This window comes from Hevea brasiliensis, chromosome 9, assembly GCF_030052815.1.
Source record: "Hevea brasiliensis isolate MT/VB/25A 57/8 chromosome 9, ASM3005281v1, whole genome shotgun sequence".
Classification (NCBI taxonomy): domain Eukaryota; kingdom Viridiplantae; phylum Streptophyta; class Magnoliopsida; order Malpighiales; family Euphorbiaceae; genus Hevea; species Hevea brasiliensis.
In genome coordinates, this window is record NC_079501.1 from 84004176 (window position 1) to 84028841 (window position 24666).

General features: G+C 34.3%; 2 protein-coding genes across 8 annotated transcripts; both read left to right on the top strand.

Moving 5' to 3' along the window:
* The first annotated feature begins 782 nt into the window (after positions 1–782).
* LOC110660277 (amidase 1) lies at positions 783–23427 on the top strand. 6 transcript variants are annotated; one of them, XM_058153856.1, is made up of 10 exons: positions 783–935; positions 1196–1348; positions 2001–2125; positions 2219–2344; positions 2797–2979; positions 3281–3428; positions 3568–3736; positions 4247–4381; positions 4469–4656; positions 23196–23427. In XM_058153856.1, the coding sequence occupies exons 1-9, from the start codon at positions 826–828 to the stop codon at positions 4607–4609; spliced, it is 1290 nt and encodes a 429-aa protein (XP_058009839.1). In that variant the 5' UTR covers positions 783–825; the 3' UTR covers positions 4610–4656; positions 23196–23427. The 6 variants fall into 6 exon arrangements, with proteins under 6 accessions (XP_058009839.1, XP_058009838.1, XP_058009837.1 ...); XM_058153855.1 differs by lacking the exon at positions 23196–23427 and adding an exon at positions 7602–7821; XM_058153858.1 differs by lacking the exon at positions 23196–23427 and having other exon boundaries at positions 799–870; positions 907–935; positions 1165–1348; positions 4469–4784.
* LOC110643069 (amidase 1) lies at positions 16278–23427 on the top strand. Of its 2 annotated transcripts, XM_058153860.1 has the most exons (10): positions 16278–16482; positions 16743–16895; positions 17552–17676; positions 17770–17895; positions 18348–18530; positions 18832–18979; positions 19119–19287; positions 19802–19936; positions 20020–20207; positions 23196–23427. In XM_058153860.1, the coding sequence occupies exons 1-9, from the start codon at positions 16373–16375 to the stop codon at positions 20158–20160; spliced, it is 1290 nt and encodes a 429-aa protein (XP_058009843.1). In that variant the 5' UTR covers positions 16278–16372; the 3' UTR covers positions 20161–20207; positions 23196–23427. The 2 variants fall into 2 exon arrangements, with proteins under 2 accessions (XP_058009843.1, XP_058009844.1); XM_058153861.1 differs by lacking the exon at positions 23196–23427 and having other exon boundaries at positions 16281–16482; positions 20020–20334.
* Positions 23428–24666: the final 1239 nt, after the last annotated feature.

Below are 24666 nucleotides of genomic sequence, written 5' to 3' on the forward strand. Positions count from 1 at the left end.
GTATCGTTAATGGGAAAAGAATATATAGGTAAAAATAAAAAATAAGAGTTAAAAAAAAAAACCATAAAGTTAACAGAGACTCAGACTAGAATCTAATGAAACCTAACTCATAAAACATACAACCCACGAATTAAAACAAAAGCTCCTCAATCCAGCATACAAGTCCAACCCAGAGATCCAAAGTAAGAGCTACAACACAAGTAAGAGCAATGAGACATTCAGGACGGGAGCGACACAAAGTTCCATGTCTTTAAAAGTGGATAAAGACTTCTAAAGTGCTATTTACCAAAGTAGACCTCCAAGAACTTAACAACAAAAAAACTTTCCATCAAATACACCAAAATCAATATTATAGAGCCAATGCTGGAGATCGTCAACATAGCACAGTTAACGTGAAAAACTCTCTCTAATGAGTCCTTACGTGTATTCAGAGAAAAACTAATAAAATCATATATACAACCCACTCGGAAGTGAGGAGAAAGATACCGCTCTCCCAGTAATTAAAGATGTCATCCTCACCTAGATGAGGTCGGAGACAACCGACTACTTTGGTAGGAATGAAGGACTAAGCCTTGAAAGAAAAAGTTTTATTTCATGTTATTTTTCTATCCAATCAAACTTCCGCTGAAGGATTAACTGATTAATAAGGAATGGACAAATAGAACGGAAATAATGAAATTCCCTCGTTGCCCTCCATAAAGCCAACTAAAGCACCCAAATTAGACGGCCAAAAAGGTCATCAGCATACAGTTATCTGATTTATGGGGCCAATATCCTTTTTCGGTTTGATTTATGGGGCCACAATCACACTGAGCAGTAACAAACATGGAAAGAAGCTCGGATTATGGAGCTTTCATGGAGAAATTCGTGCTCAAACCGAGTTCTTCATCTCATGAACTTCCCTTAAATGGTCTTACCTTTGCGGTTAAAGATATGTCAGTCTCTTCAATTCAATTATTTTTCTTGGTTTCTTTTTCGTTTCCTTCAATATTCGTCTCTTATTTTATAGTGAATTCATGAATATTTTCAATTACGATGCTCGTTTCATGCCTGTTTTGGGCTCATCTTCCAGTTCTTGATGATACTGGGTTTGGTTCGAATTGGAATTGGAATAAAAATTTTGCTTTCCTTTTTATCTGCATCTTATTGTGTTTTAATGTTTAGTTTACCTTTGTGGGTTGAACTTTTGGATTAGTTTCGATGTGAATGGATTTGTGACTGGGTTTGGCAATCCGGACTGGGCAAGGACCCATTCAGCTGCTACATCTACTGCTCCGGCTGTTTTGGCTATCTTGAGAGGAGGAGCCACATGTGTTGGTAAAACTGTCATGGATGAAATGGCATATAGGTGAGAATGTGAAACAGGTCCGGCTCTTTTTTAATTTCAATTTTTATTTTTATTGATTTTCTTCCAACCTTTTGGAACTCTAGATCTCATAAGTGTAGGCACCATTGCTACTAAGCTAAAGTTCATTGGTAAACAAGTGTTGTTCTTAAATACTCAGAGGCAGAGGGTTTATTTATTTATTTATTTTTTAATTGTGAACCATTTCTCAGATAAATTGAATAAGAGCAGTGAGTAGAGTAAAAATTTCATGAGACCTTAAAGTTCTTTCATTTGTTAGCTATTGTCTTACTTGTAATTAAACAAATGTCATGAACTAAAATCAGTTTGCGCCCTTGTTTTTAGTTCTTTTATTATTTGTTGTGCTAAGATTCTGCATGCAATGTACTTCAGTAAATGAGCATGTGAAGTGATGACATCTCTTTCTGGGTGATTCTTGAATCAAAATTGCATTGCAAGCCCGTGAAAATGTTGAATATATATATAAATGTTGTGACATTAGTTTAATTTGATATCAAATCTGATGTGCCATTTAAATTCTAATTATTCATCGTACATTTTTTCAAGGTGTTTCATCTTTTGCATGATAAAACTTCCCTGAACATTCACGTCATACTTGTTTCTCATATAACTGAATAATTGTGTTTTGAGGCAGTCTAGATGGGGATAATAAACATTATGGCACACCTACAAATCTTTGTGCTCCAGATCGTGTACCTGGAGGATCTTCCAGTGGGTCTGCTGTTGCAGTAGGTGCAAAGCTTGTAGACTTCTCCTTGGGTGAATATTCTACTCTAGATTGATTTTATTGATTTTTCATATGCCTTGGTTTATCATAACTCAATCAAAGTAAAAAGATTATTTTGGCTGCAGGAACTGACACTGGAGGAAGTGTAAGAGTTCCAGCATCATATTGCAGCATTTTGGGGTTTCGACCTTCACATGATGCTGTTTCTACTGCTGGAGTTATTCCCATGGCACAGAGTTTTGATACTGTGGGTAAGGAACCAGCATTGTTATGGTTTCATTTTGAATGAATTTATTGGACCAAATAAACCAACTGGTGGTCAAATTATTGTGTGGGTTTCTGATATTAGAATGTTTCACCAAAAATATTATTTCTTTGTATCTTTATTCATTCTACATTCACGTTCAAAGCAGCATCTGCAACTTCTGAATTATGGGTGAACAGGACACTTGAGTATTTTTATATATCATTGAATCTGAAATTTTTATTTATTCCCTGATCAATAGCATCATTTCTTCAATATTCACAACAATGCACCAACACGCTACTAATCTCTGTTGCTTTATTTAATGATATTGGGACAGTTTGTCTGTTCAATTTCTTTATTCTACCAATCAACTGGATAGAGTTGCAGGAGAATTAAATAATTCTCTGAGTGCTTTAACTTGGTGATTCATTCTTTTGGCATCGATTCTTCATCCAGGATGGTTTGCTAGGGATCCAGTGATTTTGAATCGAGTTGGTCGCATTCTACTTCAATTGCCTGATGTGGATCTGGTTAGACCAAGGCAGATATTTATTGCAGAAGACTGTTTTCAGCTTTCAAGCATTCCGAATAATCGAGTTAGTCAAGTTCTTGTTAAATCAGTGGAGAAGTTATTTGGGGGTCAGTTTTCTTTTATCTTTCAAGTTCTAACGCAGGAATTTAGAAATTGCATCCTGATTCCATAGTATATGAAGGATACTTTTATTGTCTGTAATAGACCGAATGGGAAATAGTAGCATCAAGATAAATATGGTAGTTGTTTGGACATTTCTCAGTTAGAACATACAACAGGAAGATGCAACTGGGCTTGATGGAAATGTTTCCTAGTACTGTTTCATTCTTTTTGGTGTCCTATCATAATGCATTATCGCATCTGCATCAGTTTGTTCATATGTATCGCTTCTTACATTTGATATTGCAGGTGATGTTGTGAAGCATTTAATCCTTGGGGACTATGTTGAGAACAAAGTTCCAAGTTTGAGTCATTTTATTAGTAAAGAAATCAAAAAGCAAGACTATGGTATAGCATCCTTGGCAGCCCTCTCAAGTGCCATGCGTTTGCTTCAAAGGTGTAAAACATTTCCTAATTTTTTCTGAATTGATTTATCTATGAACCTGAATGATAATTATCATTTTCCTTATGGTTGTGCCAGACAAGAGAATGTATCTGCTAGATCTGATTGGATTTATTTTCTATTTGAAGCGTAGGTATGAATTCAAGAATAACCATGGTGAATGGGTTACTACTGTCAAACCTGATTTGGGTCCAGGAATATCAGAACGAGTGTGGGAAGCTATTCAAACAACAGGAGAAAGCATTGATATTTGTTACTCTGTGAAGGCAGAAATAATTGCCACCCTTACAACTCTTCTTGAGGTACTCTCTCTTGCAGCTACTCCACAATCCAAAAATTCTTCATCAAAAGAATAAGGCCTTAAGCTTATCTTTAGGTTACAAAAATTATGCTTGTGGAAGTTGATTAATCTTCTATATCTGGATTTTGCATTGCTTTTGATATGATAAAGAAAATCTGCCTATAAGGGCTTAGGCAGTTAAGACACTTGAAGCATAACACTTGTGCAAAGAAGAAAATAGTTTTTATTTGCGGATTGACATATATGTATATATATGTATATATATATATATATATATATATATATATATATATATAGATATGCTAACGTGAACTTTGCTCAAACCAATTTCAACTCAGAATGGGATTAATAAGGTTTTAGTTGTGTAGTATCAGTGTCGTATGGGCTCACCGTTGTCAAATATAAAAATCTATAAACCTGCTAAGTAAAATGTAGGCAGAACATCTGTGTCATACTTGGTTGATTCATTATTTTTAATGTGCTTGTCTAATATCTAACAATATAAGAGCAGGATTTTGGTATCCTGGCTATCCCTACAGTACCAGGACGTCCACCAAAACTAAACACAGATCCAACTACTCTGGAAATTTTTCGTGCGGAGGCTTCTAGCTTGCTCTCCATTGCTGGATTATCAGGATTCTGCCAGGTTCTCTCTTGCTCTTTAATGTGAATAAAAAAAAAAAGAAAAAACAATTTCCTTGGATTTTATAAAATATATCATATCGAACTACAGGTGAGCATACCGCTAGGCATGTACAATGATGTACCTGTAGCTATTTCATTATTGGCGAAACATGGTTCAGATGGCTTCCTGCTCAATGTTGTTGAAACTCTTTATGACACTCTCCAAGAACAGATTGCAATTTCAGAATGATAGCTTGCTGAATCCAGAGGTCCTCCTCATCTTGCCTCAAAAAAATGGTCAGAGATTCAATCTCAGTTAACTCTTTCATGCCACTTACATTTTCTGTTCAACAAAAAGTACTGATATGTAATTCAACTATCATACTTTCTCTTATCGCATTAATTGACTAAACAATTCAGAACCATACTCTCTCTCTCTCTCTCTCTCTCTCTCTCTCTCTCTCTCCTCATCTTGTGGTTAGTGGAATGAAAAAATAGGCAATGAGACGTCCACTGTTGGGAATTGAAAGTGGGGTGGGCCCACGGCTTGCTTTTGTCAACGATTTTGTTGGTTAATGGGATTAGATTAGACCCACATTTACAGGAGAAATTATATAGTATTTTGATTATTTCATGTAAGTATATAATATAAAATGATAAATTAACTATGAATAATCATTGTATTATTATTTTTTACTTAAATAATTGTAATTATTATTTTTTTAAATAGTTGATGTAGTATATAATTTTCTCATCTAAAGAGCGGGATCCAATCACAAGTTCACAATCAGCATAGATCTCTCCGTGTCAATGGATAAAATTTATTTCATGTTTTCTACGAAGAATAATTATTTCACATTTTAAAAACTAAATTTAATTATGTAATTTAAACTGAATAAATACTAATTCGGATCATAAATAAATGTGTATTGCACATTTTTGGTATAAAATATATATTAATTAATAATATATATTTAAATAACTAGGTCGCTTTATATATATATATATATATATATATATATATATATATATGGTTTACCATTTAATGTACAATTTCTTTTAAATAATTTAATTCTCAAAATATGATAAAATCACAAATTAGTATTTCTTTAAAAAAAAAATAAATTAATTTTTGAGACATTTTTATTAAAATTTATTATTAATCAACTATAAATTAAACCGTAAACTTAAATTAAAAAAAATAAAATTTTATAAATATAAAATTATGTAAACAAAATTTTTGGAAAAATATTATGAATTAAATTATCGTAATTTTTAATTAACAAATATTGAATTTTAATAGAATAAATATTATACTAATAGTAATATATTTTATAAAGTAAATTATTATTTTAAAAATAAAATTATAAAATATAATTTTTATCATATATTCAATAATAATTTACAAGTTCTCCTTAAAAATAGCATTTACCTACCGTAAGAAAGTGCACCCTAGATCACACAATCCCTCCACAGTCCAAGTTTAATAATATGTCCCACAAGCCACACTATTTGACTAGCCATGGGCCACCAAGACAGAGATTGCGCGTGGTGATCTTCCACTTGCTTGTAGTGTGAAAAACAACAGAAAAGAGAATATCTATTTATTTCGGTTCGGTTTTCTGATTTCTCTGCCAAAGAGTGCTCATTTCTTCCCAATCATGAGTTCCCAATTAACGGATCCATAAATCTCAGAGAGCACTTAACTTCCTGACTTAAATAACCCGAAGATCTCTCGAGGAAATTGGGATTTTCAGAACTACTGAAAACAATGGAAGTTAAAGCAAGAGCTCCCGGGAAAATCATGCTGTCCGGTGAATAAGCAGTGGTGCGCGGATCCACTGCAGTCGCTGCATCCATTAATCTCTACACCTATGTCACCCTTTCTTTTGCTACTGCTGGCAAATTAATGCATATATGCTCTTTAATGGCTTCTCATTTTTATTTTGTTGGTTGGTTGTGGTTGTTGACATTTTGGTTCTGACAAGTTGAATATGTATATATGTGAAGGTTTTTTTTCAGCTTATTTTGAGTTGGGATTGTTTGCAATGTTGATTGAAAGATACCTTTTTGAGATTATGTGAATATGTGTATCGTACTTAGCATATTTTACTTTCATTGTGTTCTAAACCCGCAAAGGCCAAGTTTTTTTTTTTTTTGGTTGTTTTATCTGGGGATTGTTGAAATGTTGATTGGATAATACCCCTTTGGGTTATTTGCTGTGTAGAAACCTTTGAGGTCAAGTGAAATTGTCTTCCATTTTCTGCAGGATTATTGATTGGAATTTATCTATTTTTTGGAGCTAAATTTGTAGTCACGGAACAGATAGAGTTCCTTTGAGTTTTTCTTTAAATATGATCAATGAAAAAAAAAAAAAAATCTGATAAGCCCTATTCTCTTCCCTTATTCGCAAAATTTTCTCTTGTACTGGGATTGGTTTGGTTCAATTGTTGTCATTGGACTACAACTTTGCAAAAGCTAATATTTTTCATGTGGCTGGGTTTCGGGTTATCTGAAACTAATGATCTAAAGGAGCCACTGAGAATTTAATTGGTGTTTAAGTTTGATGTGTTGCCAACCTTGAGCATGAATTTATAATGATTAAATATGTTAATGGTTTGTAAACACTTTTGTAAATATAAATTGTTTTTAATATGATTTAAAATCACAGTTGACATGGCAATATATTTTGTATTCTCATTAGCTTGTTTTAGTGAGATATCTCCACCACTAGATGGGGTGAGTTCCTTCCTCTCTGGCTTGCCAATTGGGGAAGAGTTTGGATGAGTACTCATATATACTAGCTAGTCTTTGTTCCTCCCTTTTAGCCTCGGTTATTGGGAGAGTTTGAATTGTCGTGGTGTACAACACGGCATTGATTATGAAATTTTATGTCATGGGTTCAATAGTATTAATTGTTGGCAACGCCCTTTAAATTATGCATAATTTGATAAATTGTGGTCGAAATAAATAATTTGTCAGTGATTCAAAAATATTGTATTGTTTCATGATTAAAAAGAATTGTTGATAAATAGTTACTAATTGATCAAAATGTTATTCAAATGAATAATTTGCATGATTGAAAATATTGATTTTTGGATGTCATGAATTTTGAAGAATTTAGAAATTTTAAATTTTTATTTGTTATGAGTTGTCAAAGCATAACTTGTACTAAGTTTTAAATTATTAGTTTGTGCACCACTGAGTTCACCACTCAGCGATAGCTTTATATGTTGTCACAGGTGAAAGAAAATATAGAGCAGCGGAGTGAGATTACTTGAAGACACAGTGAGACTATCTTCGGGTATATCATAGGTGTACCCTTGTACATTAGATTTTGATGTAATTCTGTAATTATATGCATGCAATTTCATTCGAGCAGTTATATCAACTCTTTTGTAATATATTTTTGGAATGTAATCAAATACAAATTATTGTAATATTATCTTGAGATTTTATGTACTTATATAATTTTATACTACTAAATTTGTAATACTCCCATGAATATAACTATTAATTTTATTACCTTAATGAGATGTTTCAATGTTTGATTTAATTCAAACTGTGTATTGAGTTGCTTGTGTTGATTTGTGAAACGAAATCGAATAATGGAATTGGGATTTAAATGTATATTGGAAGTGTTTTTCACAGGTTTTTGAAGAACTGTTTTCTCAAATTACAGTTGACACTCTGCCGAAATTTTTGTAAAAATTGCGGAGATTTTAAATATCTAAAAATTTGATTTATGTTTGGACTTCAAATAAAGGTTTTTAATATCTGAAAAAAATTACCCACCAATTTAAAAATGAACAGAAATCGTTTTAAAATCCCTTGTAGTATATTTAATGGGTTACCGGTAGGCAAAATTCGGTAGTTTATTAGGTGTATTTCGGGATCATATTATGCCTTACGGAACGGTAAGGTGTGGATTGAGTTCCGAAAGGACTATAATTGTGTGATAGATTATCTTCCTGGGAAGGCAAATATAGTTGCTGATGCCTTGAGCAGAAAGTCCATCACAGCTATAAGATCACTAAATGCCTATCTGTCCTTAGCTCAAGATGGAGCTATTTTGGCTGAGTTACAAGTGAGGCCAACCCTGCTGCAGCAGATACAAGATGGGCAGAGGGCAGATGAAAAATTAATGGCCATTGTGGGTAAAATTCCAGAGGGAAAGGAAACTGAATATGAGGTGAAAGTAGATGGGTGTCTGTACTACAGAGAAAGAGTGTGTGTACCAGATAATGGGGAACTGAAGACGAGTATTCTGAAAGAAGCACACACTAGTGTTTATGCTATGCACCCGGGAAGCACGAAAATGTATAATAATTTGAAGCCTCATTATTGGTGGCTGGTATGAAGAGGGATATAGCTGACTATGTAACTAAGTTTTTGACATGTCAGCAAGTTAAAGCAGAACATCAAGTTCCATCAGGATTGCTACAGCTTATAAGCATACCTGAATGGAAATGGGACTGGGTCACTATGGATTTTGTTAGTGGTCTACCTCTCACCCAAAGGAAGCATGATGTAGTGTGGGTGATAGTGGATAGATTAACGAAGTCAGCACATTTTCTGCCCGTTAGGACTGACTACTCACTGGAGAAGCTAGCAGAATTGTATATTAGTGAGATAGTTAGACTGCATGGAATCCCACTTTCCATTATATCTGACCGAGACCCAAGGTTTACATCGAGATTTTGGAAAAAGTTGCAAGAAGCCTTGGGCACACAACTCCGCTTTAGCACGGCTTTTCATCCCCAGACGGATGGACAGTCAGAACGAGTAATCCAGGTAAACCCAAGAACTAATTGAATTTTCGCAATTAATAAATTGAAATGATAGTAACAATGTGAATTATGTGATAGATCCTGGAGGATATGCTAAGGAGTTGTGTCGTTGAGTTTGAGGGGAGCTAGGATAGATACCTCCCACTGGCAGAATTCGCATATAACAATAGCTACCAAGCAAGCATTCAAATGGCTCCGTATGAGGCACTGTATGGGAGGAAATGTAGAACCCCAGTGTGTTGGACTGAATTGGGCGAAGATAAGTTGGTAGGACCAGACCTGGTGAAACAGACTGAGGAGAAAGTGAAAATAATCAAAGCTAACCTGAAGGTTGCCTCAGATAGACAGAAATCTTATGCCGACTTAAAGAGAAAAGAGATAGAGTATGCAGTTGGTAATAAAGTGTTTCTCAAAGTCTCACCATGGAAGAAAGTACTGAGGTTTGGGAGAAAGGGTAAGTTAAGCCCTAGGTTCATTGGCCCATATGAAGTCATTGAACGTGTGGGACCAGTGGCCTATCGACTAGCTTTACCACCAAAACTGGATAAAATTCACAATGTATTCCATGTTTCTATGCTGAGAAGATATCGCTCAGACCCTTCACATGTCATTTCCATGGAAGAGATTGAAATCCAACCTGACTTGACATATACAGAAGAACCTATACAGATCCTAGCTCGGGAAGTGAAGGAACTGAGAATTAAACAAATTCCACTAGTGAAAGTGATTTGGAGGCACCACAACACTGAAGAGGCAACTTGGAAAAGTGAAGAGACGATGAGGCAATAGTTCCCTCAACTGTTTGCACCAAGTAAATTTCGGGGACGAAATTTTTCTTAGAGGGGAAGAGTTGTAACATCCTCACTTTAGCTAGTCCGTACAGTCTACTGTTCCAGTGATCAATGTCGGTCTGGACAACTAGAATGTCCGGAAAAATATTTAAACTAAAGTGAGGAACTATAAATAACTCAAATATTAATAAGAAAAATTTAGGAAAAATTTTAGAAATAAAATACAATCAAGTTAAATGAGCCGGTGCCTTAGCGATGGGTAACCTAGTGAGAAGTTGCGGTTCTAGCAACTAGGAGCCCTAGACCCAGGGGGAAAGTTATAAAATAATTATTGGGACTCCAGAGAAGGGTTATTGAGGTTCTTATGGCATTAGAATGCCAAGAAAATACTTAGAAAAATTTTTCAATCGGTGCAGACAATTTTGGCCCGTTAAGCCAAACGGACAGCATTTTGGTCATTTCGTCTTCAGAGATGATTTTTGACCAACTTGTCCAGTTAAATAAATAATTTATATAACATAAAATATGACTAAATGCTGTTAAAAATTTAATTGAAATTAATTAGACAAGAAATGGAGAAGAAATGCAAGAAAATAGCATTATGACATCATAATGATGTCATTAAAGTTCTCCCACCCAATCTAACACTGACACATGGCATAAACTTATTTAAAAGAGACCAAATGGGCTGGAAAACAAAAGAAAATCAGAATTCTTCTTCCTCATTTCTTCCTTGCCGTAAACCTATCCACCATTGCCAACCATAGCAAGCTTTTTCAAAGCTTGATTTCCTTAGCTCTCACCCCATTAAACCCTATACTCCCAACACAAAAAAGTGTCCTTACCCCTTGGTGATTCTTTTGGGAGCAAAAAGAAGAAGAAAACAAGAGTTTTAGCAAGTGGAAAAAATCTCACTCCATAGAGGTTAGTGACTTAAACTTGAATTTCACTTTAAATTCATGTTTAATAATTATGAATGAGTGCAAATGACAAGGAAATTGATGGAATACCATTTGTATGTAAACCCTAAGTTTTGGCAGCCATGGTTAGGGTTTGATTGTGTTGAGTTTAATGAAGTTAAAAGGCTATTATGGCTGCCCACAATATGTATCTACTAAGTGGATTGATGAAATGAAGTGAAAATGCATGTGCGGTAATGTTTGAGTTAGGGTTTGGGTTGGAGAAATGGGACTTTGACCATGTGATGATGAAAATAGGCATTAATGGTCAATTAGTGACCATTTAGTTCTGTTTAAATAAAAAATGAAGTGAGTTGAGTGATGGGATTTGGGTTTGGTGTGGCTGCCCTAGATGACCTACAGAATTGGACATGAGTCCAGTAGGTTTGGACAGCCATAACTTGAATTGTAGAGGTTCAATTGGTGCAAGGCTAATTGGACATGAAACTAGACACATAATGGCACAACTTTGGTGAAGAAACTATGCCCATAAAACCAAAACAAGTGGACCAAAAGCTTACCCTAATCCGGGTGACCTGCAGTCTGCCTGGGCAAAATGACCAAATGAACACTGTTTGGTCATTGGCCATAAATCAGTGTAGAAAGGTCCAATTGACCTGAAATTTTTCCAGCAACAAGCTGAGATACAGACCAACAACTTTCATGAAGAAACCTAACCCAAATTATGACCAGAACCTATTCAAAAGGTGAGTTGCAGTTACTGTTCATTGCACTGTAGATATGGTCAGTCCAGAAATTCTGGACAAAATTTCAATCCGGCCAGTTGTGGTTTTTGGACCATAACTTGAGCTACAAAACTCCAAATGGAGTGATTTAAAAAAGGAAATACAACTAGACAAAATAAGGAATAACTTTCATGTTGATCAGTTTGCCAAATTCTCACTGCAAAATTAACCAATGGAACAGTAAAAACAAGGCATAAAAAGTGAAAATTCTGCCCAACTAACATTAAGCATAGAAATGGTATTGGCAACCAATACCAACAAATTTTGAATGCAAAATGTGGTATGTTGATGATATTAAAACCAATGTACCTATTGCCTATGCAAAAGTTAATATTTTTGTTGACCAATGAATGGAATAGTAACACTAAAACTCAAATTCCAAAAATTGTGAAATTTAAAAGTGTGAAATGCCCTAATATACCTAACAAGATTGGTTTGGATATCTTGGCATGCTAATAGGGTTATGTTAGCAGTACTGCATATGGCTTCATGCCATTCTGTGTTTCATGGCTTCCCATGCCATTCCATGGCATAATAGCCTTTGGCTATGTTATTTGAATTATTACACTTGGGTTTTAACCCCGATAATTATTACAGTTTATTAGCTGTTCTGTTGTACACCGGGAGACACAATGTGACCGATGGTGTGATGGTCCGAGGTACCTAGTACCCAGTGCCAGTTTACCTGTTTATCCAGTCCAGTCAATTAGTATGGGTTACTCGGGCAATGATAATAAACTTTACAGAATTTTAAATGGATGATACTGCAATTAATAGCAGAAATTAAGTCTACCCAAAAATGTAAACATACATTCTGCATATTTATTTTTATTTCATTTTATTTTATTTTATATTGTCACCACTAAGCAGAATTGCTTAGCGCGTCGCTTTTGCCACGCGCAGGTATTGGAGACCTAGCTGGGGAGCCCAGCAGACATCAGACAGGGTGAGCATTCAGAGCTGCATCCGGAGTCCAGAGTCACCTCACATCTGCAGTGCATAAGGTAGGACATTAGGATTTTGGGTAGCATTTTATATTTTGCATTTTGTATTAGCTTCGGGTTGTAACTATAAACTCTTGCAATTATGTAATGATGTAAATATATGAAATTTCATATTATTGGAATTTTCTGTATATTATGTTGAGAAATATTTATGAATGTACTTCCAGCAATGAAGTACAAAGAAATATTTCTGAAAATAGTATTGTGTTTTGAGATTGAGATTTTGAGATTGACTTGAATGTGTATAATGGAGTTTGGATTTGGAAATTATATTGGAAGTGTTTTTAAACAGGTTCAGAAGAACTGTTTTTCCAATTTACAGCCGGCACTCTACCGGATTTTCTATAAAATTTGCGGAAAAATTTAGATTTATAAAAAAAATTATAAATAAATAAATTAAAAGGTATAAATTGTAATTAGAAATATAAATTGGTACTCTGGCACACTGAGTGACATAACTTGCTCGGCTACACTGTAGACGGATAAGAGGTGTCACAAAGGTTCAATTGTAAGCCCTTACCTTTTTACATTAGTTTTAGATGAATTAATGAAACATATACTAGAGAGTATCCCTTGGTGCATGATATTTGCGGATGATATAGTTCTGATAGATGAGATGCAAAAAGGAGTTAATAGAAAGTTAGAGCTTTGGAGAAGTACTCTAGAGTTAAAGGGCTTTAAGTTAAGTAGAACGAAGACAGAAGACATGCATTGCAAGTTCAGTAAAAGCCGAACTGGTGATAGGGAAGGAGTTAGTTTGGATGGAGTGATATTGTCTCAAAGTAATCACTTTAAATATCTCATCTCAGTCCTTCAAGTAGATGGGGGATGTGAGGAGGATATTAGTCATAGGATTAAAGCCGGATGATTGAAGTGGAGACGTGCCATGAGAGTTTTATGTGATGGCAAGATTCCCAATAAGTTGTAAGGAAAATTTTACTGTACAGCCATACGACCAGCCATGTTATATGGTAGTGAGTGTTGGGCACTGAAAGAGTCGTATGTGTCTAAGATAAGAGTTGCGGAGATGAGAATGTTAAGGTGGATGAGTGGCCATATTAGACTAGATAAAGTCCATAATGAGAGTATTAGAGAAAAGGTAGGAGTGGTACCAATTGAGAATAAGTGGAGAGAAGGGAGATTGAGGTGATTTGGTCATGTGAAGCGTTGACATACGGAGACTCCAGTTAGACAAGTAGAGCACATTAGGGCAGAGGATAGAAGAAAAGAAGGGTAGACCTAAATTGACTTGGAGGAGAGTAGTACAATATGACCTAGAAGCATTACACATTTCCGAGGATTTAACCCAAAATCGTTTAGAGTGGAGAAAGAGAATCCATATAGCCGACCTCAAATTTTTAAGATAAAGGCTTAGTTGAGTTGAGTTGAGTAGAGTTTGAAAGGCGTTATTCTCTTCCAACTCTTTCATGTGCTACTTTGGCACTGATTCAAACTTTGTGGATGTGGATAAATATTTAAAGTTTTGGTTTTGCGTATTTTTCGATGTATACAGGAAATAGAAGAATGTTTATCGCTTTATGCATATAAATAGAAGAATGTTTATGGCTTTATGCATATAATAGTAATGTTGTTTACAAAAAACCTTGAACTTTTTTTTGTTTTGGATTTTCTTTTTTTTTTTTTATTGGTTCATAATTAGGGATATTAATTTAATGTCCATAGCTATCTTCTAGCTCTGGTTGGCTATCATTCACAAACTTTCATCTTCTGACATGCTTGCATGCAGGAAGAGGATGTTGAAATTATTGTACACCATATACTTGGTGTGGTTGATTCATTCTTGAGAAGGTATTTTCTTTACTTATCCCACCTTTTGTTTATTCATGTGCAACTTAACGATGAAAATGAACTCTAGATTGTAACAATTGGATTCCTCATTCTTTAAGTTCTTTTAATGAGTATGAAAGTTTGGCACATAACTCTAATTATTTTACATATCTCTATTATTTTACATATCTCTTTCTCAAAAGCTTGCTTTCCTTTTTGCCAGGGGTGATCAATCTCATCAAATGAGAACACCTGAAACAAAACAAGGAGAGTTCAAGAATCTAGTCTCTGATGTAGCAAGGCCTTTTCTAGCAGCAAGAACCGAACGATTCGTGAATGAGTTGGAATTGTTTCTTGCTTCAGGTTTCAACATTGAAGCCTATGATTAAGCATACGTGCAGCAGTTGGGTTGGAACACTCCTAGATTGACCGGTGAGGTTGCAGATGTAGAACATAGTGAACACACACCAATAGTCCCATACTTGTATATTTTTTACGACGACTCTGATGAAACTGATTGAGGCTGCAAAAGGAAAACCTAGTGAATTCACGCCCACCTGGAATCCCGTATTTCTTTCTTTGATGACGACTCTGATGTCTTTGATGACGACTCTGATGAAGCTGATTAAAAGTTTCATTCCTAATGTGGAACAACAAAGTTTGAATTATGCTTGATTAAAAAATATACCTTTAGTTATCAATAAGCCTTAACTCACTAGTTCTAGAGTTGTCACTAATGATAAGGGATTGAGTTCGAGTTTTATTCGAAACTTAATGAACTGAAAAAGAAACCTTTAGCTAATCTTGACTACTTTGACAACGTGGTTTTAATTTCAGTATCCTATCGATTTAATTTTGATCAATTGAATGGCTAATGTTTTACTAAAATTTTTGAAAGGGAAAAAACTTAGATATGATTCAAAATCAGATGATTTGGATCGGTTAGTTTAATATCAATTTTGATTTAATTCAAGTCACAGGTTAGATTCGTTCTAATGGCTATATCTATGTTTGGATTATGGCCTAAATTTTTGTTTTAATTTTTAGTTGAATTTTTGATTTTTTACTTTCATTAAAGTTGGAGGTATCGTTAATGGGAAAAGAATATATAGGTAAAAATCAAGAATAAGAGTTAAAAAAAAAAAAACTATAAAGTTAACAGAAACTCAGACTAGAGACATAGAATCTAATGAAACCTAACTCATAAAACATACAACCCACGAATTAAAACAAAAGCTCCTCAATCCAGCATACAAGTCTAACCCAGAGATCCAAAGTAAAAGCTACAACACAAGTAAGAGCAATGAGGCATTCAGGACGGCAGCGACACAAAGTTCCATGTCTTTAGAAGTGGGTAAAGACTTCTAAAGTGCTATTTACCAAAGTAGACCTCCAAGAACTTAACAATCAAAAAACTTTCCATCAAATACACTAAAATCAATATTATAGAGCCAATGTTGGGAGATCGTCAACATAGCACAGTTGACATGAAAAACTCTCTCTATTGAGTCCTTACCTGTATTCAGAGAAAAACCAACAAAACTATATATAGAACCCACTCGAAAGTAAGGAGAGAGATACCGCTCTCCTGGTAAGAAAAGATATCGTCCTCATCTAGATGAGGTCGGAGACAACTGACTGCTTTGATAGGAATAAAGGACTAAGCCTTGAAAGAAAAAGTTTTATTTCATGTTATTTTTCTATCCAATCAAACTTCCGCTGAAGGATTAACTGATTAATAAGGAATGGACAAATAGAATGGAAATATTGAAATTCCCTCGTTGCCCTCCATAAAGCCAACTAAAGCACCCAAATTAGACGGCCAAAAAGGTCATCAGCATACAGTTATCTGATTTATGGGGCCAATATCCTTTTTCGGTTTGAGAACGTTGGGACTTGGGTTAGAGACCACAATCACACTGAGCAGTAACAAACATGGAAAGAAGCTCGGATTATGGAGCTTTCATGGAGAAATTCGTGCTCAAACCGAGTTCTTCATCTCATGAACTTCCCTTAAGTGGTCTTACCTTTGCGGTTAAAGATATGTCAGTCTCTTCAATTCAAATATTTTTCTTGGTTTCTTTTTCGTTTCCTTCAATATTCGTCTCTTATTTTATAGTGAATTCATGAATATTTTCAATTACGATGCTCGTTTCATGCCTGTTTTGGGCTCATCTTCCAGTTCTTGATGATACTGGGTTTGGTTCGAATTTAAATTGGAATAAAAATTTTGCTTTCCTTTTTATCTGCATCTTATTGTGTTTTAATGTTTAGTTTACCTTTGTGGGTTGAACTTTTGGATTAGTTTCGATGTGAATGGATTTGTGACTGGGTTTGGCAATCCGGACTGGGCAAGGACCCATTCAGCTGCTACATCTACTGCTCCGGCTGTTTTGGCTATCTTGAGAGGAGGAGCCACATGTGTTGGTAAAACTGTCATGGATGAAATGGCATATAGGTGAGAATGTGAAACAGGTCCGGCTCTTTTTTAATTTCAATTTTTATTTTTATTGATTTTCTTCCAACCTTTTGGAACTCTAGATCTCATAAGTGTAGGCACTATTGCTACTAAGCTAAAGTTCATTGGTAAACAAGTGTTGTTCTTAAATACTCAGAGGCAGAGGGTTTATTTATTTATTTATTTATTTTTTAATTGTGAACCATTTCTCAGATAAATTGAATAAGAGCAGTGAGTAGAGTAAAAATTTCATGAGACCTTAAAGTTCTTTCATTTGTTAGCTATTGTCTTACTTGTAATTAAACAAATGTCATGAACTAAAATCAGTTTGCGCCCTTGTTTTTAGTTGTTTTATTATTTGTTGTGCTAAGATTCTGCATGCAATGTACTTCAGTAAATGAGCATGTGAAGTGATGACATCTCTTTCTGAGTGATTCTTGAATCAAAATTGCATTGCAAGCCCGTGAAAATGTTTAATATATATATAAATGTTGTGACATTAGTTTAATTTGATATCAAATCTGATGTGCCATTTAAATTCTAATTATTCATCGTACATTTTTTCAAGGTGTTTCATCTTTTGCATGATAAAACTTCCCTGAACATTCACGTCATACTTGTTTCTTATATAACTGAATAATTGTGTTTTGAGGCAGTCTAGATGGGGATAATAAACATTATGGCACACCTACAAATCCTTGTGCCCCAGATCGTGTACCTGGAGGATCTTCCAGTGGGTCTGCTGTTGCAGTAGGTGCAAAGCTTGTAGACTTCTCCTTGGGTGAATATTCTACTCTAGATTGATTTTATTGATTTTTCATATGCCTTGGTTTATCATAACTCAATCAAAGTAAAAAGATTATTTTGGCTGCAGGAACTGACACTGGAGGAAGTGTAAGAGTTCCAGCATCATATTGCAGCATTTTGGGGTTTCGACCTTCACATGATGCTGTTTCTACTGCTGGAGTTATTCCCATGGCACAAAGTTTTGATACTGTGGGTAAGGAACCAGCATTGTCATGGTTTCATTTTGAATGAATTTATTGGACCAAATAAACCAACTGGTGGTCAAATTATTGTGTGGGTTTCTGATATTAGAATGTTTCACCAAAAATATTATTTCTTTGTATCTTTATTCATTCTACATTCACGTTCAAAGCAGCATCTGCAACTTCTGAATTATGGGTGAACAGGACACTTGAGTATTTTTATATATCATTGAATCTGAAATTTTTATTTATTCCCTGATCAATAGCATCATTTCTTCAATATTCACAACAATGCACCAACACGCTACTAATCTCTGTTGCTTTATTTAATGATATTGGGACAGTTTGTCTGTTCAATTTCTTTATTCTACCAATCAACTGGATAGAGTTGCAGGAGAATTAAATAATTCTCTGAGTGCTTTAACTTGGTGATTCATTCTTTTGGCATCGATTCTTCATCCAGGATGGTTTGCTAGGGATCCAGTGATTTTGAATCGAGTTGGTCGCATTCTACTTCAATTGCCTGATGTGGATCTGGTTAGACCAAGGCAGATATTTATTGCAGAAGACTGTTTTCAGCTTTCAAGCATTCCGAATAATCGAGTTAGTCAAGTTCTTGTTAAATCAGTGGAGAAGTTATTTGGGGGTCAGTTTTCTTTTATCTTTCAAGTTCTAACGCAGGAATTTAGAAATTGCATCCTGATTCCATAGTATATGAAGGATACTTTTATTCTCTGTAATAGACCGAATGGGAAATAGTAGCATCAAGATAAATATGGTTGTTGTTTGGACATTTCTCAGTTAGAACATACAACAGGAAGATGCAACTGGGCTTGATGTAAATGTTTCCTAGTACTGTTTCATTCTTTTTGGTGTCCTATCATAATGCATTATCGCATCTGCATCAGTTTGTTCATATGTATCGCTTCTTACATTTGATATTGCAGGTGATGTTGTGAAGCATTTAATCCTTGGGGACTATGTTGAGAACAAAGTTCCAAGTTTGAGTCATTTTATTAGTAAAGAAATAAAAAAGCAAGACTATGGTATAGCATCCTTGGCAGCCCTCTCAAGTGCCATGCGTTTGCTTCAAAGGTGTAAAACATTTCCTAATTTTTTCTGAATTGATTTATCTATGAACCTGAATGATAATTATCATTTTCCTTATGGTTGTGCCAGACAAGAGAATGTATCGGCTAGATCTGATTGGATTTATTTTCTATTTGAAGCGTAGGTATGAATTCAAGAATAACCATGGTGAATGGGTTACTACTGTCAAACCTGATTTGGGTCCAGGAATATCAGAACGAGTGTGGGAAGCTATTCAAACAACGGGAGAAAGCATTGATATTTGTTACTCTGTGAAGGCGGAAATAATTGCCACCCTTACAACTCTTCTTGAGGTACTCTCTCTTGCAGCTACTCCACAATCCAAAAATTCTTCATCAAAAGAATAAGGCCTTAAGCTTATCTTTAGGTTACAAAAGTTATGCTTGTGGAAGTTGATTAATCTTCTATATCTGGATTTTGCATTGCTTTTGATATGATAAAGAAAATCTGCCTATAAGGGCTTAGGCAGTTAAGACACTTGAAGCATAACACTTGTGCAAAGAAGAAAATAGTTTTTATTTGCGGATTGACATATATATATATATATATATATATATATATATATATATATATATATATATATATATATATATATATGCTAACGTGAACTTTGCTCGAACCAATTTCAATTCAGAATGGGATTAATAAGGTTTTAGTTGTGTAGTATCAGTGTCGTATGGGCTCACCGTTGTCAAATATAAAAATCTATAAACCTGCCAAGTAAAATGTAGGCAGAACATCTGTGTCATACTTGGTTGATTCATTATTTTTAATGTGCTTGTCTAATATCTAACAATATAAGAGCAGGATTTTGGTATCCTGGCTATCCCTACAGTACCAGGACGTCCACCAAAACTAAACACAGATCCAACTACTCTGGAAGTTTTTCGTGCCGAGGCTTCTAGCTTGCTCTCCATTGCTGGATTATCAGGATTCTGCCAGGTTCTCTCTTGCTCTTTAATGTGAATAAAAAAAAAAAAAACAATTTCCTTGGATTTTATAAAATATATCATATCGAACTACAGGTGAGCATACCGCTAGGCATGTGCAATGATGTACCTGTAGCTATTTCATTATTGGCGAAACATGGTTCAGATGGCTTCCTTCTCAATGTTGTTGAAACTCTTTATGACACTCTCCAAGAACAGATTGCAATTTCAGAATGATAGCTTGCTGAATCCAGAGGTCCTCCTAATCTTGCCTCAAAAAAATGGTCAGAGATTCAATCTCAGTTAACTCTTTCATGCACTTACATTTTCTGTTCAACAAAAAGTACTGATATGTAATTCAACTATCATACTTTCTCTTATCGCATTAATTGACTAAACAATTCAGAACCATACTCTCTCTCTCTCTCTCTCTCTCTCTCTCTCTCTCTCCTCATCTTGTGGTTAGTGGAATGAAAAAATAGGCAATGAGACGTCCACTGTTGGGAATTGAAAGTGGGGTGGGCCCACGGCTTGCTTTTGTCAACGATTTTGTTGGTTAATGGGATTAGATTAGACCCACATTTACAGGAGAAATTATATAGTATTTTGATTATTTCATGTAAGTATATAATATAAAATGATAAATCAACTATGAATAATCATTGTATTATTATTTTTTACTTAAATAATTGTAATTATTATTTTTTTAAATCTTTGATGTAGTATATAATTTTCTCATCTAAAGAGCGGGATCCAATCACAAGTTCACAATCAGCATAGATCTCTCCGTGTCAGTGGATAAAATTTATTTCATGTTTTCTACGAAGAATAATTATTTCACATTTAAAAAATAAATTTAATTATGTAATTTAAACTGAATTAATACTAATTCGGATTATAAATAAATGTGTATTGCACATTTTTGGTATAAAATATATATTAATTAATAATATATATTTAAATAACTAGGTCGCTTTATATATATATATATATATATATATATATATATATATATATATATATATATATGAGGGGAATTATATGGTTTACCATTTAATGTACAATTTCTTTTAAATAATTTAATTCTCAAAATATGATAAAATCACAAATTAGTATTTCTATTTAAAAAAAAAAATTAATTTTTGAGACATTTTTATTAAAATTTATTATTAATCAACTATAAATTAAACAGTAAACTTAAATTAAAAAAAATTAAATTTTTATAAATATTAAAATTATATAAACAAAATTTTTAGAAAAATATTATGAATTAAATTATCGTAATTTTTAAATCACAAATATTGAATTTTAATAGAATAAATATTATACTAATAGTAATATATTTTATAAAGTAAATTATTATTTTAAAAATAAAATTATAAATTATAATTTTTATCATATATCCAATAATAATTTACAAGTTCTCCTTAAAAATAGCATTTACCTACCGTAAGAAAGTGCACTCTAGATCACACAATCCCTCCACAGTCCAAGTTTAATAATAGGTCCCACAAGCCACACTATTTGACCAGCCACGGGCCACCAAGACAGAGACTGCGCGTGGTGATCTTCCACTTGCTTGTAGTGTGAAAAACAACAGAAAAGAGAATATCTATTTATTTCGGTTCGGTTTTCTGATTTCTCCGCCAAAGAGTGCTCATTTCTTCCTAATAATGAGTTTCCCAATTAACGGATCCATAAATCTCAGAGAGCACTGAACTTCCTGACTTAAATAACCCGAAGATCTCTCGAGGAAATTGGGATTTTCAGAGCTACTGAAAACGATGGAAGTTAAAGCAAGAGCTCTCAGGAAAATCATGCTGTCCGGTGAACACGCAGTGGTGCGCGGATCCACTACAGTCGCTGCATCCATTAATCTCTACACCTATGTCACCCTTTCTTTTGCTACTGCTGGCAAATTAATGCATATATGCTCTTTAATGGCTTCTCATTTTTATTTTGTTGGTTGGTTGTGGTTGTTGACATTTTGGTTCTGACAAGTTGAATATGTATATATGTGACGGTTTTTTTTTCAGCTTATTTTGAGTTGGGATTGTTTGCAATGTTGATTGAAAGATACCTTTTTGAGATCATGTGAATATGTGTATCTTACTTAGCATATTTTACTTTCATTGTGTTCTAAACCCGCAAAGGCCAAGTTTTTTTTTTTTCTTTTTTTTTTGGGTTGTTTTATCTGGGGATAGTTGAAATGTTGATTGGATAATACCCCTTTGGGTTATTTGCTGTGTAGAAACCTTTGAGGTCAAGTGAAATTGTCTTCCATTTTCTACAGGATTATTGATTGGAATTTGTCTTTTTTTTGGAGCTAAATTTGTAGTCATGGGTTTTATTCAGATAGAGTTCCTTTGAGTTTTTCTTTAAATATGATCAATGAAAAAAAAAAAAAAATCTGATAAGCCCTGTTCTCTTCCCTTATTCGCAAAATTTTCTCTTGTACTGGGATTGGTTTGGTTCAATTGTTGTCATTGGACTACAACTTTGCAAAAGCTAATATTTTTCATGTGGCTGGGTTTCGGGTTATCTGAAACTAATGATCTAAAGGAGCCACTGAGAATTTTTAATTGGTGTTTAAGTTTGATGTGTTGCCAACCTTGAGCATGAATTTATAATGATTAAATATGTTAATGGTTTGTAAACACTTTTGTAAATAGAAATTGTTTTGAATATGATTTAAAATCACAGTTGACATGGCAATATATTTTGTATTCTCATTAGCTTGTCTACTGAGATATCTCCTCCACTGGATAGGGTGAGTTCCTTCCTCTTTGGCTTGCTAGTTGGGGAAGAGTTTGGATGAGTACTCATATATACTAGCTAGTCTTTGTTCCTCCCTTTTAGCCTCGGTTATTGGGAGAGTTTGAATTGTCGTGGTGTACAACACGGCATTGATTATGAAATTTATGTCATGGGTCCAACTGTGTGAATTGTTGGCAACGCCTTTTAAATTATGCATAATTTGATAAATTGTGGTCGAAATAAATAATTTGTCAGTGATTCAAAAATATTGTATTGTTTCATGATTAAAAAGAAATGTTGATAAATAGTTACTAATTGATCAAAATGTTATTCAAATGAATAATTTGCATGATTGAAAATATTGATTTTTGGATGTCATGAATTTTGAAGGATTTAGATATTTTAAATTTTTATTTGTTATAAGTTGTCAAAGTATAACTTGTACTAAGTTTTAAATTATTAGTTTGTGCACCACTGAGTTCACCACTCAGCGATAGCTTTATATGTTGTCACAGGTGAAAGAAAATATAGAGATTACTTGAAGACACAGTGAGACTATCTTCGGGTATATCATAGGTGTACCCTTCTACATTAGATTTTGATGTAATTCTGTAATTATATGTATGCAATTTCATTCGAGCAGTTATATCAACTCTTTTGTAATATATTTTTGGAATGTAATCAAATACAAATTATTGTAATATTATCTTGAGATTTTATGTACTTATAAAATTTTATACTACTAAATTTGTAATACTCCCATGAATGTAACTATTAATTTTGTTACCTTAATGAGATGTTTCAATGTTTGATTTAATTCAAACTGTGTATTGAGTTGCTTGTGCTGATTTGCGAAATGAAATCGAATAATGGAGTTGGGATTTAAATGTATATTGGAAGTGTTTTTCACAGGTTTTTGAAGAACTGTTTTCTCAAATTACTGTTGGCACTCTGCCGAAATTTTTGTAAAAATTGCGGAGATTTTAAATATCTAAAAATTTGATTTATGTTTGGACTTCAAATAAAAGTTTTTAATATCTGAAAAAAATTACCCACCAATTTAAAAATGAACGGAAATCGTTTTAAAATCCCTTGTAGTATATTTAATGGGTCATCGGTAGGTAAAGTTCGGTAGTTTATTAGGTGTATTACGGGATCATATTATGCCTTACGGAAGGGTAAGGTGTGACAGATAGTATAAACCCTCACTGGTGTACTAGAACCTCCTTGTTGATCAATGGTGACTGATAGGGATGCCTGTGAATTGCCCCCTCTACCCCTCCTTGGTCCATGAGTGGTAGGAGTCTATGGTCTCCTTATGGATCCTTCTGTCTGAACTGGGGCCATAGTAGGTCTGAAATTTGGGCACTCTCTAGCAAAATGGCCCATCTGACCACATAAGTAACATTCCCCAATAACACTCTTACAGACCTCTCTATGAAGTCTTCCACAGATATTGCATGTGGAAATATGGAGGGGTCTACTCTAGTTAGTAGCAGCAGAACTAGCATTATAGTAGATAAGCCAGCTAAATTGTCTCTGTGGTGGTGGAGGTCTAAAACTCCTTGACCTTTGATAGCCTGGAACTTCCCTTTCTTACTGGATGAACCACCATGCTCAAAAGTGGTCTGCTTTTGTGCCCCTTGCCTTGATTCCTTATGATCATCCATCCTGTTATTAATCTCCTCCAATTCCTTTGCATGGTTCACCATCTCAACAAAGGTAGCATTCCTTCCTATAGCTACCCATTTCTGAAACTCCTTAGCTAGCCCATATCTTAACCTCTTCATGTGCTTCTCTTCTGTGTCAATTAGACTCTCTCCATATCTGCTCAATCTAAGAAAGTCCTGCTCATACTCAATCACAGTGCATCCCCTTAGCTTCGTGTTAATGAACTCTTTCAGCTTAACAGTAATATACACTGAAGACACATACTTTTCATTGAATGCATTGAGGAAATGATTCCATGTGAGGATTGGTGATCTT

Bases quoted from the DNA above. Each gene is read 5' to 3' on its own strand.
- LOC110660277 (XM_058153856.1), top strand. From the start codon at position 826: ATGGAAAGAAGCTCGGATTATGGAGCTTTCATGGAGAAATTCGTGCTC. The intron at 936-1,195 runs GTCAGTCTCTTC...CTTTTGGATTAG, and splicing joins ACCTTTGCGGTTAAAGATAT to TTTCGATGTGAATGGATTTG. The intron at 3,429-3,567 runs GTGTAAAACATT...TTTGAAGCGTAG, and splicing joins GCCATGCGTTTGCTTCAAAG to GTATGAATTCAAGAATAACC.
- LOC110643069 (XM_058153860.1), top strand. From the start codon at position 16,373: ATGGAAAGAAGCTCGGATTATGGAGCTTTCATGGAGAAATTCGTGCTC. The intron at 17,896-18,347 runs GTAAGGAACCAG...TTCTTCATCCAG, and splicing joins ACAAAGTTTTGATACTGTGG to GATGGTTTGCTAGGGATCCA. The intron at 18,531-18,831 runs GTCAGTTTTCTT...TTGATATTGCAG, and splicing joins AGTGGAGAAGTTATTTGGGG to GTGATGTTGTGAAGCATTTA.